The sequence below is a fragment of the Gasterosteus aculeatus genome, chromosome 20 (assembly GCF_964276395.1).
Source record: "Gasterosteus aculeatus chromosome 20, fGasAcu3.hap1.1, whole genome shotgun sequence".
Lineage (NCBI taxonomy): Eukaryota > Metazoa > Chordata > Actinopteri > Perciformes > Gasterosteidae > Gasterosteus > Gasterosteus aculeatus.
The window spans coordinates 4,535,476-4,552,398 of record NC_135707.1 but is presented as its reverse complement, the minus strand read 5'-3'; the positions used below and the strand labels follow the sequence as shown (position 1 = coordinate 4,552,398).

Genomic DNA, 16,923 nt, shown 5'->3' with positions numbered 1-16,923 from the left:
AAACACATAAAAGTCCACAACGAACTCCAGTATATCTGCCAATCAAAAGTAAATAGACATTGACTCTAAAAAGGATCTTGCAGAACATTGTATAAAGCTAAATACAACACATGCTCTGTGTGAAACGTGGTATCACATCGTATTGTGTTGTAGTGGTCTACTTTTTCAGTGTCTATTTTCGAAAATATGTTCTTTATTTTTCAGTTACTTCTAGAACATATGTACATGCTTCTCCTGCTTCATTATTCACACATTATTATGCTAAATCTGAATCTGTATTCCACGTCTGTCTGAATTTGGATCCAGCTTTACTCCCTAACTAACTGGGAACATTTAGAATGCTTAAGTTTACAGCTGTGAAATGGTCTATATATAATATATATTCATGATTCGGTCTGAGGCAGCTTCTGAATTCATTAATCTTAAACGTTTAACACATAAACAACTTTATGCTTCAACCTGGCCCCAATACATCCTAAAACAATCCCGCGCGGTCCGTTTTTTTATTACCGTTTCAATATAAAAAAAGTACTTACAGAGATCTGTGGCAGAAATCAAATTCATCTCCATCATATTGAGGGAAAAAGAGGAAAACATCCAAAATTGGGTAAAAGATGGCAAAACTAAGGTGTGATTATAGTGACTCAACACTTAAATACTGCACGCTTATATCCTTCAAGCCTTTTGACACAAATCCAGAGCAGCAACTGTCTGGTTGTGAATACAGAGAGTCTTTATTGTAAAAGAGGTAGAGAGAATACAGGTGTTTCACTGTACAGAAAAGAACAGCACTGTTGATATACTCATTCAAACCACGGATATAGACTCACACTCGCGCCTCATCCATCTTACAGGGACACATGAGCCCAGTAGAAAATCAAAATCAAAAATCTGACAAAACAGAGAAACAAACGCACAAATCTTTGGATTTTTCTCTATTTTCCTCTCGTTCACTAAATGCATTCTCTCTTGTTGAGGGGGTAAAATGAAAATAGTTGTAGCATGAATAATAAAACAGCAATAATATTAATAATTATGATAGTGTGCTAAAAACAATAATGCTGTGCCCGACCACAAACGCACACCTCAGTAACATGTCAAAATTAGTGGAAAACAAACCCTCCAAACCTGATAATAAAACTGCACCTGCATGCACACACACACACACACACACAGACACACACACACACGCACACACACACAAGCATGCATGCACGCACACACACACACACACACGCACACTGGCATCCATGCATTCAGCTAAACATACTAATGACCCACGTTGGTTGAGCAGTGAGGAAAGACGAAAACACAACTTACATTTAAAATAGTCAAACCAACCAAACGACGTACAAAAAACAACTGCAGCCAAGTGGGAAGTGTGATATCATTCTTCTGTCTTCTTTGTCGTCGTCTTCGTCGGCCTTTCTGTCGCTCTGTGCCAGTGGGCGGGGCCTTCAGTCTGAGTTTTCCGAGTGGTCGCTGTGGGGCGAAGCGCCGTTCGGGGGCGAGTTTCGACCCTGCCAGTTCCCGTTAGACTGAGAAATGGAAAAAGGTAAACGAGTGTCAGACGACGTCATTATTCAGAAAACAACCGCTGCTTCGTCCCATAACCGCCCACAAGGTTTCTGATCGATCTCGCATTTACTACCACAGCTGATGTGTGAAAACACGTTTCAGAAGTCTAAAAAAACCGATTTCAGATGCCTCACTTAAAACCTTTTGTTTGGTGTTGTTTTTGTTAGTTATGTTTTATGGGCCCAGAGCCTAAAGTGACCCGCTACATCCTTTTTATGAGATTCCACAACGCCTATTTGTGTGTGATGAGAGCCTCGACACGGCATTGATAAACACGATGCTCGGGGAAACAGCTGAGTGGCACGCAGCCCTAAATTTGAGCCCCCAGCTGCCTTCTCATGTAAATACATGTCAGACTGTCTCAGGAGGGGTCTGAGGTACCTGCGCTCCAATTTGGTAAGCAGACTGCTCCCCGTTCACAGGTGGAACCCCGAGGAACAGGTCAGCTGACCCGGACAGAAAGGACCCAGATCCTTAAAAAAAGATGAGAACCAAACGGCAACCTCAGTCAGTTTCAGTGTTTTTGTAGCAGTAAAAAGAACGTGCTATTAAATGGGAGTTTTATATTCTTTACTATAAACCACCTGTACATGTGAAGAGTCAAAGGGGAACAAGGACTAATAAGGTCTCTAAAAAGACTCTGTGAGCCACCGGTGTAAAGCATCTCACTGCCTCAGCTGCTATGAGTCTTACACGAGTCCCCGAGCTAATCCGGACCAGAAGCTAACTGAGCTATAGCTGGAAAACGGAGGCTTGTAAGTAAGCGAAATGAAAAAACATCGATACTGTAAAAAGTAAAATTAAAATTAAGCAACGTTTGCAGCGGTTTGCCATTTCCATTGACCGCAGGTTGCTTTTGTTCACTTCCACAATGGCTGGCGGAGGCATTTTTACTCAGCCTTGGGTTATGCATTGCGTTCAGTGCAGCTTATATGACAAGTTGCGGGGAATGAATGAGGACGCGAGCGGCCTGGAGGCAAGAAGGTTGCACACCGCAACGCTTTGCGTCTTTCGGTACCTGTGGAGTTGGGGGTGTGCGGGGAGTCGTCCCCCTGTCCGACCAGGGCCGTCTTCATGGCGTAAAGGTTGGCCTCCTCTTGGAACTTGCCAATGTTTTTCTTGTAGCGGATTCTTTTGTTGCCGAACCAGTTGCACACCTGGCAACGGAAACACAAACCCATTGATTAGACTTATGGTGGTTGAGAATAACGGATCAACCCTGAAGAATAAATCACACACATATACAGCGAATGCGCTTATTAATGAATTATAAAAAGGCGGTGCCTTTTGCTTAAGAGCATGAAAAACGACTGCTTTGTTTTTTTCTTACCTGTAATTTAAAACTCAAACACAGCTTTAGAAACATTGAATGCTCCTCTTAAGCCTAGTTTATGCTTCTGCGTCTTCAGAGAGACGCAAGGATTGAAGAACTTTTGTCAGAAGACATCCGTAAATATGACCACTTCTACATTGGCGGACTATAAGGACGCGCTGATGGCCTCCGATTCATGGAGGGAGATCCAGTGCCGGTCGAGGGGAACATGGTTGTGGAGGAAAATACCGGACATATGTGTCCGCGATGAAAAGCAGCAGTGGCGATGCACGGGGCAATAAAGTCTATGATAAATAAACAAACAAACCAACGACTTCCACACACAAAGACGTGACTCTCTAGGTCGTATTCGTCAAAAAACGTTTGAATTGAAACGTGTGCGTCGACACGACTGTGCGTGAAGATGCAGAAGCATTCGCCAGCCTTTAGATGTTCTCAGACCATCAGAAAAACGCTCGTTCCTCAAAGCATGAAGCGTGGTCTCACCTGAGAGACGGTGATTCCACACTGTTTGGCGAGATCCTCTTTGGCTTCTTCGCTGGGGTACGGGTTGGACAGGTGGGAGTAGAAATACTCATTCAGGCCCTCGGTGGCCTGCTTGCTGAAGTTGCGCCTTTTGCGCCTGAAGAGACACAAACAGGTGACTTGATATAAATGGTTGACTCTGGGATGTGGTCAAAGGACTAATCACATATACAGGTTTAAATGGGTACTGTTAACAGTATATCTATATATATTTGCTATAACAGTATAGCAAAGGTTGATATATTCTACCTTTAAAAGGGGTGCACATCAGCTTCGCACTAAATCTAGAAAAGGGCGCATTAGTCTTCCAACCAAAAGGTTGTTGAGTTAAGATTATTTTTGTGCTCATCTACCATTCAGAACCGTAATAATCGTTGAGAAATCCAAGCCCACTACCTGGCATCGAGGAAGCGGGACCTCAGGATCATCACTGCCTCACAAGTGCTCTGCTTCAGCTGGGTCTGGATGGTGCTGAACTTGCGGTGGATGATGCCCACCATGCGCTCAATCTCCCGCGGGGTCACGGGCCGCGTGCGCGACTGCTCCCTCAGCAGGTTCATGACGTGGGTGGTGAACTCCGTGCACGCCTAGGTGGAGGGGGCACATCCGACGAAGAATAGTGAAGGACAGAAATGCACAAAGCGATGCAGTAGTGTATATTAGTTCACGTCGGTCGGATGTTATTTATGTTCGGAATATTACAACACAGCGATTAGTAGCGAAGAAAAGGAGATGTGACAAGAAAACATTCGGAAAGTTGCTAATGCTATCCTTGTCAGTAATCATGTGGCATTCATAAGCATTCTAATCAAAAACAAAGAGTAGTGCATTCCCCGTGAAATGAAAAGAAATGGTTATGTGACTGCACCCTAGACCAAACATGCCATTGGATGACGCTTCAGGCAAGCAGCTTTAGTACAAGCAAGCGTGTACGGACAGTGTCAGCGCTCGTCTCCTGTTGCGACACGGTACCTGCTCATACTTCTCCAGCTCAGTGTGGTAGATACTGCGAATCTGGCTCAACTTGCTTTTGTAGTCGGAGTGCTCGAGCGAGCTGTCGGGGGACATCCCTCCCGAGCTGGTGGCCGCAGACACGGCGGCGGCGGCGCCCCCGCCCTTCTCGGGCCCCGCCACACCCTCCGCCAGCAGCATGTTGTCCAATCGCACTAACTGAGGATCCTGAGGCTCGTCCTCTTGGGCGTTCCTCATTGACAGGCCTGTCGATAAGACTAATGTTAACTTCTGCTCTGTGAATACTCCCTCCACCTCCCATTCACTATTTTTATAATGGGCCATTTATTACTTAGTAATAGTAATCACCATGTTATTGTGCAACACTCTCATATCCGGTTTATAGGTATCAAGCGACTCTATCTGTCATCATTTTTGTCGTTGAGCAAAGTGCAGTTTTGCTGGACCGGAAGCAAACTCAACACCCACAGATAAACTGTTACACATAAACAGTACACATCAAACCAAGCAGCTACCTGGGACATGTGTTGCATGTATTGCTCTGCATGCTCCAGCTGTTGAGGCTTGTCTCTATTTTCATACCATATATTGCTTAACATAATGACGTCTGTCTCCCCGTACATTTCTTTCTGACATTGCAAGTAGTTTAAACATATTAGTGTAAAAGTCACGGACAACCAGTGAAATAATTATTATAATACATTTTATTTATAACGCGCTCTTTATCTGCAGATCTCAAGAGTGCGACAGAGATGGCAAAACATAGTTAACAATAAAGTAAAAAGCCACTAAAAACATAACGCTATCCGATATGCGTGTGTTCTCGCCTAACAACGCTGCAACATCTGCACATCGAGACGCAGCACGGGTTTGTCAGTGAATGCACGACGGCTGACACGGACGACAGTAAACATGTTTTCTGAATCAACGTTACCGGTTTTTTCCTTGATCTCGCACAGGACGCTGAATAATGCAGGTTTCATCCGGTGACAGTTCAGTGCATGTTTCCTGTGCAGAAAGAAAACAGCGTGACTTGTGAACAACATTAGCACAACATGCTAATTGTGAGACGAGGTACAGAGTGACGATATGCAAATTGACCAAAACAAAAACAGAGTCAGTGGTCAAACAACAGCTAGTTTAGCGGTTAGCCGTTAGCTCCCGACGAGCTAAATGCATGAGAGGGGGAAGCTGCTCCCTGGTGATATGTAACGTTATATGTCTGAAAGGTAGTAAACTGTGTCGTATTCTAATTTGGTTCCCAAATAATTGTATGTGAACGTGTGCAGAAAGCACGTTCTCGTTAGCGCTGCCTGCTAGTTAGCTGTTTATTGTAGCATTAGCTAGCCCGCCTCGGTTGACGCAGCCTAGCGAGCTAACCACGGCTAACGCTAAGCTAGCTTTGAGAGCGACGCTGCTAATAGACACAGCGTTAATGTTAAGCGTTGGTAAATGACAACAGACATTAAGTTGTGCTAATTGCTCATTAATCAGAACGGATTATTGGGAAACCACGTCGTTGTCATTGGCAACCTTTGGCTAATTGGTTAGCTCCTAGGTAAATAATCAAAAGATAGAGGTTCACGAAACTTTCTGTCAACGCGAGCCGGAGTCGACAAAGCGGAAACAAAAGCGTCGCAGCTCCGATAATGAGTAGAAAGCGCATTACTAACTTCGCTTGTGCCTCGTCCAAACTTTGGTCGGTGATGGTCATTATCTGCTGCAGTATGTCACCGATATCCCTGCGGGTTTCGTGTCCGTTTTCCGTGCCCTCGAGGCCCGAGTCCCCCCCGTCGGACCGGTGCTGGGAGGCTTGGTGGACCGAGTTAAGGGCGTGCATCCCGGGGTGGCCGCTCAAGCCGAGTCCCCGGCCGCTGGAGGGCCCGTTGCCCGTCAGAGGCTGCTGCTGCTGCAACATCTTCAGCGACGCACGGTGGCGACGACTGCTGCCCAAGTGTGCGCGCACACGCAGCCCCGCGCGGGCATCGCGCACAGCAGGGGTCCCCTAGCGATCGACAGGAAACGGTACAAGCCGGGTCCACGCGCCACGCGCGGCGTGTGGCCGCCGGGTGACGTAGTAGCACCGCCGGGTGACATTTAACAACAACAACACGGCGTTTGCGACCCGACCCCCCCCCACCCCCTTTGCTTTGAAGAAAGAAAAAAAAGTAGTCCAACTAAAGTGCAACTATGAGCTGAATATTAGTCATGGAATAACATGACTAAGATCAAACTAAATAGGATGGTGATGACGATTATCTATTGTAACACACATATACAGCGTTTTGTTTGAATGTCGCTGTTGCACCGTGCCAATCTCACTTGCACCGCTTCTCTCACTCGTCTCACACGTAGTTCTCGTTTTAGCTGCGAGTCAACAGGATGTGTGCCAAAACCGCATCGGTGTCAGAAGAACCGTGCGCCTGTTTCAACACGTCGCCGTCGGGTCTGTCGTGAGCCAACGAGAAGCGGTCGAAGCCGCAGCTGCTCTGGCAGCTTTGAAACTTCTTCTCCTTTTTCGTTTCATCCGAAAACAAGAACCTTTTAATTATTTTTTATTTGTTTTTTTTATTTGGACCATGCTTAGACCACGATGAGGGTTCTTCTTCTGCTTTTCAACAGTAACGTGTCGCAGCAGCGCGCTGATGAATAAGGGGGGGTGGGGGGGGGGGGGGGGGCTGTGGTAAGAGGAACAGGAAGAGGAGTGAGCAGAGAGGAGTGAGAGCAGGCAGTCAGAAGGAGTGAGAGCCCGGCGTGTTGGCGCGTGAAGCTCTCCATTGCTGTGCGGTGTGTTTTTCTTCCTTTTCTTCTTCTTGTTCTTCACTAAGTTGCTGTCGGGACGAGTGACACGTCAGAAGATGCTGTGCTGCGTCTGTGGCGACTTCGAGGGATAAAGACATTAAAGGTAAGAATAAAATCCCTGACATTCCTTTTATTGTGGTTAGTACACGAGACAACCTTACTGGCCAAACAGCACATATGACATTACAACTATTGGGCACAGTGCAGCATAGGTCAGCGACATGCGGCGAGGTTCTGCCATCATGCTGAATGTCACACGCCTTTGTTGTCACAAGGGTTAGTCACAGGGGAAGATATGAATTGCTTTGTAATTTCCTGCCTTAAACATCTGTCGTCAACACGTTGGAACCTGCCGAACTGGTTTCTCAAAAATGGCTATGCAAGGGAGAGAGAGAGAGAAAAAAAGAAGAAGCTGCTCTGTGGCAGGTCTCGCGTCCATTTCCAGTCACTTTAGAAATAGTGTAAATGTTTTTAGCATCTGCTCGTCAAAGATCCTCAAGAAGTAAACCCCGTTCCTGTGTTTCTTCCTGTCGTGGTTTCCTTCAGGGGAACTGTCAGCGATCAAAGTTGAGATGGCCGAAGAGGGTCTGCTGGAGCGTCTCCTCATCACCGAGGAGGGAGACGCGGCCCAGGGAGACGCCCGCCGGGGGGCCGCGAGCGCAGAGACGGCTCCGAAGGAGGAAGCGGAACACGCGGGAGGGGACGAGAGCAAAGAAAGAACGAAAATGTGCGCACAAGCGCAGAGAGGAGCGGGAGAACCGCGAGCCGACGCAGAGCACGGCCGGACGGGGGAGGCTGTTGTGAAAACGGAGGAAGACGATGGACCACAGAGAGGGGGTCTGTGTGAGAGCACACGTGGGACGGTGAGGCTCCAGAGTGAACCTGAGAAAGCCACTGACACAGTTCCAGAGGATGGAAAGGCTATTCAAAAAGAAACTCCAGTGCACATTAGGAGCTTAAACCCCTCCCAGACCCACCAAGAAAAGGATCCTAAAAAGGTTTGTGGACTTTTGCTTTTAGCTTTTTTCGCAAGTATTTAGGACCTTGAGTGTTATTGACTTCACCAACCAGCCACCATGTGACCTACTAAAACATGTCAGGGTGGAAAAGCAGCAGGTATCATTTGGTTTCAGAGCATGTGGGAGTACGTAGGTGTCGAGCGAATCGTTTTGCTGTGCCGACAAACATTCCGCACCAGTCACCGACAACTGCCACCCCCCCACCCCCTCCTTTCCCCCCCCACCCACCTGCGTTCTCCTCAGGCTCACCGGTTAACTCCTGACTTCCCGGAGGCCCTGTACGAGCTGCTCTGCACCTTCCAGGAGGGGAGACGGCTCAACGACCAGCGCTGCTCCTTCCAGCTGGAGGGCGGGATGAGGCGGAGGAGGTGCCACTCCGAGCCCAACACCTCCAAGCCGGCCAACAGAGGTGTGGGCCGCTTTTAGAAGCTCTGCTTTTAGCGTTGTTGAAGCGGTGCGGCCGTTGCGTTTGTAACGACGGTGACTCACACGGAGGTCAAGCTGCAGCTGCATAAAGTAACCCCCGCACTCGGTGACAAACGGCTTGTTTTCAACTTCTTCCCTTGACCGCTGGCCACTTCAAGGTCATCTTCCATCTGACCATCAAAGCTCCTTTTGTTTCAATTCTCCGCAGTCGTGTTTTCCTCCATGACTTCACTGCAGAAAGAGGAGTTTTTCGATCTGGTGGCCACGTCTCAGGCTCGCCGCCTGGACGACCAGAGGTCGCAGCTCGAAAAGTCTCAGCCGGCGAAACCGAAATCCAGAGGTTTCAGAGGCAGCATAAAGCAGCTGTCCTTTGTGAGGAGGCCCGCGCCCGCCCCGGTTCCCGTCCCCGTGCCCAAAGAAGATCTGTACAATATGATTCTCACGACACAAGTAAGCAATCGCAAAGGTTTTTTCTTCTTCTTCTTTCTTTTCTTCTCAGCTGTCAGATTCTCGCCAAAGGGAATCTCATTGATTCAGGCATTCTTACCTCCCGCCCGCAGGCCCAGGGCCGCCTGGAGGATCAGCGCAGCAGGGCCCCCGGTCCCATGGACGACGATGACTTCTTCTCCCTGCTCCTGAGGGTCCAGGGCGGCCGCATGGACGAGCAGAGGACTGAGCTGCCATGCATGCTGCAAACCTGAGATAGGGAATCCCCCCCCCCAAAAAACACACGTGGAAGCCATCCAGTATTGCAGCATTTTTTTGGTCTATTTTTAAGTCCCAACAGGTTTTTTTTTTTGTCTGTTGTTGACCCTGAAAGCGCTTGGTTTCGGGGAACGTTTTTTCCTCTTGATTGTGTTCGTCGCTGCTGAAAAAACGCTAATGTTCGAGCAAAAGAGCTTTTAATGCAACCCGCTAGGCGTTAGTGATGAGATGTTTAAGTTTACGGCCATTTAGTCTTTTCTTTCCGAGTAAATGAGATCAGCAGATACGCCTTCTTATCCCGCCAAACCTTTTATTTTATTGAGTGTGTGTGTGATGAGTGCTGGAAGGATTTTGTGCAAATTCCCGTTGTTAATGTGGCGGCGGAATTCTACTGAACTTTATTGTTTTTCTTGTTTATACAGTGGACATTAAACCCACCGGGGACGGTGTTGAGGAGGTAATGGCTCGCGTGCTTGACTGTATGTGGATCATTCTCCTACAGGGAAATAAACAAAATGTTGATCTGAGCCATTTGCATCCCTTTATCTGTTTACAACGGTGTCAAGGATAATGATATCTTCATTTTTATTTAGACGTATCAAACACAAAAGCCCGTAGTCGCAAACATTTTAGCAGTAGCACTAAGAAGGGAGTGTAAACCCTGTTTTTCTATTTTTTTTTTGTAGTAATCATCATCCTCTTCAAGTCGCTCAGAAGTCGCATCCCCCAAAACACGAGTTGGGGTCGATTCTTTAAAAACTCCTTTTGCAGCTAAATCAAAGCGTTCATATAGAATGACTTGAGTCATAACAAATGCGACACAAAGGCTTCCCTTCTCACACAGACGTTATCTCAAAGTTCCTCAGTTGTGTCGTTTTCGTTGACTTTCACATTATTCCAAGTCCAAAAAGGGGAGATTAAATACATGCCATAAACAACGGGCCTCCAGAAACATGCGATTTAATCTGCTGTTTGTTTCGTCCTCTCGCGTCGGGGACAAGGTTTCTGAGGAAGTCCCGGTCGCTCTGCATCCGTGTCACTTCCTCAAACAGAGTAAATGTATTTGATACGTGACGGCAACTCGCTCATCAACGCTGCAGGTTGAGGTCCACATAAAAATGGGAAAACTTATTGTAAGTGAGTTTTTAGAATCAAATACATGTTGCTTCTAAAGGTATTTCGGTTTAATCATAAAGCAGGGGGATCCATTAACTTATTACTCAACTAAAAGTTTAATCTTCACACAAAAGTCAAAGGTTATGATGTATTTCCTGTTTGTGGTCACAGTGGCATTATCCTGTCATGCAAATGGATTTTTTTTCTCGGCCTCCGCTCCAAATTATCAAATGGTATGCAGACAGATATACAGTTGAAAAAAAAAAAAGAAGCCGAAGAGAGGAGATGAAGAGGAAGAAAACCTTGAACAAGATACAGAAGAGTCTAACCGGAAGAAACAACTAAACTGATCAGTTTAAAATGGACATGCAACACCTCTGCATACCAAGGTTGGGTCAACGTGTGGTTTCTGGTAGCGCATCGGCCATGTCGACATGCATTTGCCATAATACATTTTAATTATTACGGTTGACGTGGAGTTCCTTCTGGTGTGGTTTCAGGAGGGTCTGTGGACCCTTCGGTTAAACCTGCACTGTGACTTAACTGCAGAGGTTTACCATCTCTTCAAGCTGTACAGTTTCAAAGGCTTTTCCGCTCGAGACTACATATGTAAAGGGAGAAAATTAAAAATAATATTAGGGGATGTATATTTGAAATATTAGATATATTAATATGGTATAGCTATCCTGACTTGATAGATCATATCAAGGGAACTTATATTAAATCACTTTAACATGATATCCGTTGCATTCATAAGTAGTGTACTCATTTTAAATAGTTAATAAAAACATTATCATTTGTCTATAAATATCCTTCCAATGTCACTACTTCAATTCTTAAAGTTTTGATCTATTTTTAAATTTATTCCAAATTCAATATAGCGATATTCAATATTTGTCCGGTTGTGTGTTTGTTTGTGTCAGACACCTGACACAAGCACCTTGCGCTCGGCCAATAACGAGCCAGAGCCTTTAGCGTAGCCCCGCCCACCGGGTGACGCCATTGGTCAGCTGACTGAAGCGGATTCTTCGAGACATGTGCGAGGAGCTATCGAGCGTTTCACACATGTCATATAGTTCGTATGTTTGATGGGGTAGTTTTTGGGGGTCGGTGTTTGGAACACTCGGAGCTTCTATCGGTGACAAAGTCTCACCGCGTGAACGTGTTGTTGAAGAAGAAGATTGCGTGACGTCACCGCCTCGTCCCGTGCTCTCAGGCTTTGACTTCAAAGAGGATGTAACGCCGACGATGAGACACTCGCTGAGGATTCAGATCTGCGGCGCGACTTGAAGCGGAGACCAAGTTCGTGATAGTTGGAGGACATGAAGGAGAAACGCATTCAGCCAGAGGTCGGTACGAGTGGTGAAATGAAAGTACTCTTAACCTCATGCGCAGTTACTCACTGCTGGGATTTATACTTTATAAAGTTCTGTAAAATAGCAGCTGGGATTCCCCCTGTTAACAAGTTGGCGTGACTTACTGATCGTGTTGAAATGGTAACGTTAGAAGTGCGTTTAGTCAAGTAGTACACGTGTATTTGTACTGTGCTGGAGTATTTACACTGTATGCAACTTCAAACGAGGGAAATTTTGCACTTACTTTCTGATTCACATTAGGAATGCAAAGTTAAAATGCATTATTTGATATTATTAAGCGACCAGTAGTGCACCAACAACACTATATTGATCCGCCTCTAACAGCTGCAACATTAAAGATGAATGCATCAATATCGTGATACAGATTTATTATTCTGAAATGGGCCAATCTGCACGACGGGTACTTTCACTTTACCTGATACTTTAGTTGAAGCGGTACATATTTAATTAATTAATTCATATAACAGTTCTATATATGTGTATGTAACAATGATGAATAAAGGTCTGTCTCTTCTTCTCAGATGCGTCTGATCGTCTCCCTGCTGATCCTCTGTGCGCCACTAGGGGGCGACACCTCGCCAATCACCTGCTACAACGACCACGGGAAGGCTGTCGATTGGTAATTCATTGACCGCCATCGTTGTTCGATTGTTGTGAGCCCCTTTTATGTGACTACGGTGGAACGTTTAAACAATCGCTCAACAGTGGCGTGCCGCGTCCTCAGATGCACTTCCTGTCTCGTTCTTTGCGTCTAGGTTCTACATGTACAAGCTGCCTAAAGAACCGAACCGACAATCTCCCCATCGGGGGGAGAGCTATTTACTGCTGGAAAGGGGGAGCGACGGATGGACCAATGGGACGGGGTCGGTGAACGACACGGCGGGCGCTCTGGGCCGGACGGTGGGACAGCTGTACTCACAGGGACAGGTGCGTCTCCCCCGGGTGTCTTAATTGTCGGGGAAACCGCCAGGTGAAAGTCTGCGTTACACATTTTTTATTTCCTTATTTTTCATGTTTCGCACACGCATGCAAGGTTCATGTGAAAGGGCCTCACCAAAGTCGTACTTTTTTACTAAGTCCCTAAAATGCAAATTGTAGACATAAAGAAACTACAGATGATCGGTGTGAATGCTCATTAGCTTTCGCCACAGTGGTGGTAAATCCTCCTGGGGTATTGGTATTACATTTATTTGCCCTTTTCTTTAGTCTCCACAATATATAACTATTATTTTGCCAAGAAATATCAGTGGGCGATACTCATGGTTTCGTTCCTCAGCAGATTTAATTTAGTTTTGCCTGCTTGTGCTGTTTTGCTTCAGACTTCTCATTTTAGAAAATAAAACTTTCAAAAAACAAATAACCGCCTGCTGTGACAACTTGACACATCGGCTCAGATAAAGAAACGGGAACAGAAAGCGACTTGTTAACTGTCTGAACAGCTGTGGGTAATTTAGCTGCTTCAGCAGCAAAACAGACACCAGTGAACGCATTAACTTAACAGCGTTGTGCTGTTTTATTGTGTTTGTCTTCACAGAACAAAGAGGTGGCGTACGTCCTTTACAACGACCAGAAGCCAGCGGAGGACTTTGGGGGCAGAAGCGCTAACGAGAGCAGGAGCGGGGGGCACACGAAAGGTGAACGCCAAAGCCGCCCAGACGGGCTTCTCCTCGGTTCTGCGGTTGGGTTGAGCCGACGGCCACCATCTCCTCTGCTTCCTTTAAGGCGTCGTCCTGCTGGATGCGAAACAAGGCTTCTGGTTGGTCCACAGCACGCCTCACTTCCCCCCCGCGCGCCAGAAGGGACGCTACTACTTCCCCGACAGCGGCGTGAACAACGGGCAGAACTTCATCTGCGTCACCTACCCGCTGCAGCGCTTCCAGGCCGTCGGTGAGACCGCAGTCTGGGGGGGGGCAAAAAGATCGCACCCGGGACGTCGCCGTGTTAGATGGATGACCACGTGGGATGGATCACAATTAATTTGATCATTCATCATTTAATATTTTCATTTAAAAGGGACCATGAACGGCTCGTTTGCATCTGTGACGTGATAGCGAATCATTCCCTGCCGCTAAGATGAGTGGAATATGCTTTTATTCTGAAGGAACTCCTCCATAAAACATGTTTATTTTGGGTAAAAAAGTTATTTTTTTTAGTTTAAGAGAATAGCAGCCGTTCATTCAAAGGCAATGTGCTTTTGGAGGGTCGGAGTGAGAATATCTTCCCCCGGAACCCCATGAAAGGATGCAGTGTAGCTTCTGGAATGTGGTTCTATTCCCAGACAGGTTGGTCTGTTGGTTTAAATGACAAGTCATCACGTCAGTGTAAAGCAAACGCTCTTTACGTAAATATTTGTCATCCTGTCTCATCTTGAAAGCCCACCCCTCCCCTCTCTTCCCCCCTCGGTACTTTATAATCCAGTCAGGCGTTGACGCGACTACGACAAGATAATGGAGATCCCAGACATGAACAGGAGTCATCACCACCTCGCCCGTGCAGTCCCACTCGCCGACTCGGAAATTGGCACAGTTGCCATGGCATCACCGGGGGTGGGGGGTGTGGGGGTGATGCTATAAGATCGAGGTGTGTTACCATAGAGACATTGGCCTTCACACTGCAGCACAGCTTCGGCTCCATCAGAGGGTCTCTCTGCGCTGGGGGGGGACGCGCCCGGCGATGTCCGACAGCCGGAGGCGTCAGGTTTCATTCTAAAAGCCCCGCTGCTGCATTAAGGGGCAAATTACTTTGATTTGAGATTTGACGCTTCTTTAATGACTTCATAGATATCTGGGTTATTCAATTCGTGGAGACTAGTATGTAGTCAGAAATGTACGCTGGCTTATTTCAATTAGGTCAGTTATTGATTTGTTTGGCTCGACTATTGATGTTTCACGCATGTTAGTGCCGACACAGGAAGTAGTTTAATATGAACTGTGTTTATGGTTGATTTAAAAGTAAGCTCTGTGAGGCTTGAACCGGACTTAATAAGCTGACGTTTAGCAATTATATTCTTTACCACGCTCAAAGAATCAAATGTATTGAAAATTAGAACTCGCGATGAAAAGACGTAATTACTGTTAATCCCTGTTAATTACTGTCTGAATTGTCTAATCATGTTACCCCTCTATCATCTGTTGCTACGCACCGTTAGCGAGATGCCTCTGCGTCAATGTCGCCAAGAAAGCCGCTCATTTATTACACCTAACCCACACGGGGGCTCCGGGCGCCGTTAACGTTAACCGTTTTTTAAATCTAATTTCGTTGTGTCCCACAGGGGAGCAGCTTCAGATCAATCAGCCTAATGTGTACGACTGCGACATCCCCGAGTCCTTGGCCTCCCTGGTGCCCTCGCTGGCTGCTGTCTGCGGCAAACACCCCTCCGGTCGCAGCTTCCCACCCATCAAAACGGCATCAAACCGCAGCGTGACTCTGACCTCCAAGGGCGGCACCAAGTTCGTCAGCTTTGCCAAAGGGGCGTCTTTCGACCAAGGTAGGCAGCCTTCGCTTCAGTTTCTTTTATACGAATACACTTTGTGGTAAAAACCTTGCCGTTCGCTAGACCCTTCACTGCGAATGAAACCCTGTTCCCATCGCTCGTCAGACCTGTACCACTCCTGGGTGGCCCCCAGCCTGCGGTCAGACCTCCTGGTGCAGTTCTGGGTTCGCTCCTCGGGGATCCTCCCCTCCGACTGCTCGCTGGGCTGGAAGGTGCTGGACATCACGCTCATCAACCCGGGGTCGACCTTCACCTTCAAGACCAGCCAGGACCACTCCAAGTGGGCCGTCAGTCCCGCGGCCGGGGGGGGCTGGGTGTGCGTGGGGGACATAAACCGGAACGAGGCGGAGGAGAGGCGGGGCGGCGGCACCGTGTGCCTGCGGGACCCGGCGGTGTGGAAGGCGTACCGGTCGGCGGCGCTGGAGTGCGAGGCATGCGGAGGGGAAACGGCCAAGTGTTGACACGCCGCTGGGGGGGCGATGGGTGAGGAAGAGAGTCCTCGAGGTGGGGGGGGGGGGGCGGCGGCGCGGCGGCACTGCTGAGAATACATCAGGCGTGGGCCTGTTAAGCTAAATGTTTGCACATATTTGGTTACAACGTGATTTTCTTTTAATTGCTGGTGAAATCATCCATTTTAAGGTTCCCCGTGGCGGTTTGGATGTTATGGTTTTCATGCTTTAGGGCCCCTGGGGGCTTAAATTCAATGCAAAAAGCAGTAAACAATCATCTGTAGGGATTATCAGATTCCGATTAAAACGTTCCTACATCTCGACGTGTGTCTCGTTATTTCAAACAAGCTCCGCCCACTTCAAACCACGCAAAGAGCTGCAGAGTTAAAATAACTGGAAGCAACCCGACTGACAGAAAGCGGTGCCCCATCATTCACACTAGGCTGATTGAGGAAATGTGTTTCTGGGGCCTTAAAGGCACAGAAGTCATTTGACTTGTTCATTTGCTTGTTCCGATTGATTATGGGATGCAACCGTGGGTTGCTGCATCCTCCTCTTTGAACTCAATGCATTAGGAACAACGCTGGAGGAGGACAATTAGTCAAATCTGGCAGGAAGCAGACGGCTTTGTGTGAAATATGGTGTTGGTTTTGAAAAACACAAAAAAAAAACCTCAAAGCGCCACTTTGGATGAAAGCATTTCTCGGAGTGTCTTTAAAACCGCTGGGTGTTCTTTTAATAGAAACCAAAAAAGTCAGAGCTGCCTCAAAAAGGTTCACTGTGTATAATCCAGCAAGAGTGTTTGTTTAAAATATAATTTAACATGATCAATATGCAAAACAAGGTCTAATTATGCTAATGTTTAGCCGGCTTTTCTTTTAAAAATTCTTTGATTGGTAGTAGACTGGTCACATCCGCCACCACACAGAACACTGGGGGATTAATTGCACCATGTGCAACGTGCAGCACACATTTCAAGGTCAGAATTAAACCACAGAGCGTGACCACGTTCAGGCGCCACGGCTGCTTTAATACTTTGCGTTTCATGATTGCTTGCGTTATTAACTTGTATCAGTGCCTGTGAATTTCTAATTAACTTCTCTTCCATAAATATACGTTTTCTTTTGTT

The 16,923-nt window shown here is 47.0% G+C and overlaps 3 protein-coding genes across 4 annotated transcripts; 2 read left to right on the top strand and 1 right to left on the bottom strand.

Moving 5' to 3' along the window:
* Positions 1–712: 712 nt before the first annotated feature.
* pbx2 (pre-B-cell leukemia homeobox 2) lies at positions 713–6,744 on the bottom strand. 2 transcript variants are annotated; one of them, XM_040165232.2, is made up of 8 exons: positions 6,082–6,744; positions 5,343–5,416; positions 4,409–4,653; positions 3,833–4,023; positions 3,398–3,533; positions 2,597–2,735; positions 1,960–2,051; positions 713–1,538 (listed from the first exon to the last, which is right to left on the bottom strand). In XM_040165232.2, exons 1-8 carry the CDS (start codon positions 6,324–6,326, stop codon positions 1,458–1,460), a joined length of 1,203 nt encoding a protein of 400 aa, XP_040021166.1. In that variant the 5' UTR covers positions 6,327–6,744; the 3' UTR covers positions 713–1,457. The 2 variants fall into 2 exon arrangements, with proteins under 2 accessions (XP_040021166.1, XP_040021167.1); XM_040165233.2 differs by lacking the exon at positions 1,960–2,051 and having other exon boundaries at positions 6,082–6,326.
* On the top strand, positions 6,539–9,887 carry gpsm3 (G protein signaling modulator 3). The gene is made up of 5 exons (XM_040165234.2): positions 6,539–7,313; positions 7,757–8,208; positions 8,473–8,638; positions 8,864–9,105; positions 9,216–9,887. Exons 2-5 carry the CDS (start codon positions 7,783–7,785, stop codon positions 9,354–9,356), a joined length of 975 nt encoding a protein of 324 aa, XP_040021168.2. The 5' UTR covers positions 6,539–7,313; positions 7,757–7,782; the 3' UTR covers positions 9,357–9,887.
* Positions 9,888–11,455: 1,568 nt separating this feature from the next.
* Positions 11,456–16,117, top strand: dnase2 (deoxyribonuclease II, lysosomal). The gene is made up of 7 exons (XM_040164934.2): positions 11,456–11,825; positions 12,374–12,471; positions 12,608–12,779; positions 13,387–13,486; positions 13,575–13,739; positions 15,124–15,339; positions 15,451–16,117. Exons 1-7 carry the CDS (start codon positions 11,799–11,801, stop codon positions 15,804–15,806), a joined length of 1,134 nt encoding a protein of 377 aa, XP_040020868.2. The 5' UTR covers positions 11,456–11,798; the 3' UTR covers positions 15,807–16,117.
* Positions 16,118–16,923: the final 806 nt, after the last annotated feature.